The 1,632-nt window shown below is 35.8% G+C and overlaps 1 protein-coding gene across 1 annotated transcript; it reads left to right on the top strand.

Moving 5' to 3' along the window:
• Positions 1-688: 688 nt before the first annotated feature.
• On the top strand, positions 689-1,632 carry LOC106779800. Its single transcript, XM_014667997.2, has 3 exons — positions 689-832; positions 950-1,096; positions 1,235-1,632. The coding sequence occupies exons 1-3, from the start codon at positions 755-757 to the stop codon at positions 1,508-1,510; spliced, it is 501 nt and encodes a 166-aa protein (XP_014523483.1). The 5' UTR covers positions 689-754; the 3' UTR covers positions 1,511-1,632.

The raw sequence follows: 1,632 nt of genomic DNA, 5'->3' as shown, positions 1-1,632 counted from the left end.
ACAACTATATCATCCACCTTTTCATGCTCCCCTCTTCACTTTCTCTGCTTCCTACACATCCCTTTCACCAACCAACTGTGCTGTGCTCATAAAACCCTTGTTTTCTAGCACTTTCACAAATGACAAATTACTAAACTCTGTACTTCTCACACCTTTTTTCATTTACAATGTACCTACATTTCGAGAAACCACTAATCAAAACCTATTCCACTATGCCTCACTTTCCTCTTCAAAACTCTACTCTTAAATCATTTAAATTAATTGAAATCTCTTCTGCTTCATATCATGAAAATCCCATCATTTTAAAGAGAATAAATGTAAAATACCCTTTCAATCAAGCTTGGTAACTAAAAATCATTTTATTCAAATAAATTTTATCGATTGACAAGTTTTGGTTTTTACACCAACCATATGTCTCTTTGTCGCTATTCATTTTCTTATCATTTCACATTTCACAGTCTAGTCAGTGCCTTTGTTTTTCTTCTTTTCCCCGTGTCTCTCTATATGTGTAATAGGTATGGTGGTGTCAGATAGTCTTTAACTCTTTATCTCATGTTTTTTATTTTTTATTTTACTTTCATATAGAGAAACACATGGTAGCAATGGACGCTTTTTATCAATTTCAATTGACAAGAATCCAAGAAACATCACTCCAATCACCAGCTATAAATACCCAGCAAGAGTTAAGTTCTCTCAATTTAACATTCACCAGAGAGATAGAGAGAGAGATAGAGAAGACTGATAAACAGAGAAGATGGCTTGCAGAGTGCAGAAAAGGATATCACTGCGCAGAAAACTTCATATTCTGCGAGTCCTTACCAACTCATATTCTGTAATGCAATCTAACACCATTTATTTCAACCTCTCTTTCGCATGATTTCGAAACTGAAGTAACTTTCTTTCTTCATACACTGAAGTTGTTTCTGTTTTGTTTTGTTTTGTTTTGTAGGCCAAGAGAACCTCCATTGCCAATACCACCATTCTGCGCTTGTACAAGCTAAAGCTCGCCTTGGAAACTCTCAAAAGACATTATGAAAACCTGCTAGCCGCAAGAGAAGACCACATTAACCTATTGAACCATGTCAAAGAGAACAAGGTATGCTTATTCTCTTAACCTTTCCCTACATTACAAAAACAAGGCCTGGGTACAAAAATGAAACCACCCATAATAATAACATGTTAGATATACACGAATGTTGTTTCTATGTTTAAATGTTGGAAAACTATGTGCCAGGATGTGAAAATAGAGAAGGTAAGAGCAGGAACTTTTATGGTGAAGGTCACCTGTGAGAAGGGGAGTAACAAGCTAGTGGGTATTTTAGAGGCATTTGATGAGATGTGTGTGAATGTTCAGCAAGCCAAAGTTTCATGCGAAAATGGTTTTTCTTTGGAAGCCATTGTTGTGGCTGAGGACCAGAGCCTTGATGTAAGGCATGTCACTGAAGCTCTTCTGAAAGCTATTGGAAAGCAAAGTGGTGAGAAGTCGCAGAAGTTTGACAAAAAGCTGTGATCTTTTACTTTTTTCAATCACTTTAGTCTGCTCAACATCTTGTGTATCTCAAACTAGTTAATACCAATTTCACTTTCATCTTTATATATAAACCAATTTCTCAAAGTTTTCTTCTTGTTTTC

This window comes from Vigna radiata, unplaced genomic scaffold, assembly GCF_000741045.1.
Source record: "Vigna radiata var. radiata cultivar VC1973A unplaced genomic scaffold, Vradiata_ver6 scaffold_161, whole genome shotgun sequence".
Classification (NCBI taxonomy): domain Eukaryota; kingdom Viridiplantae; phylum Streptophyta; class Magnoliopsida; order Fabales; family Fabaceae; genus Vigna; species Vigna radiata.
This window is presented reverse-complemented; position numbering and strand designations above follow the sequence as displayed.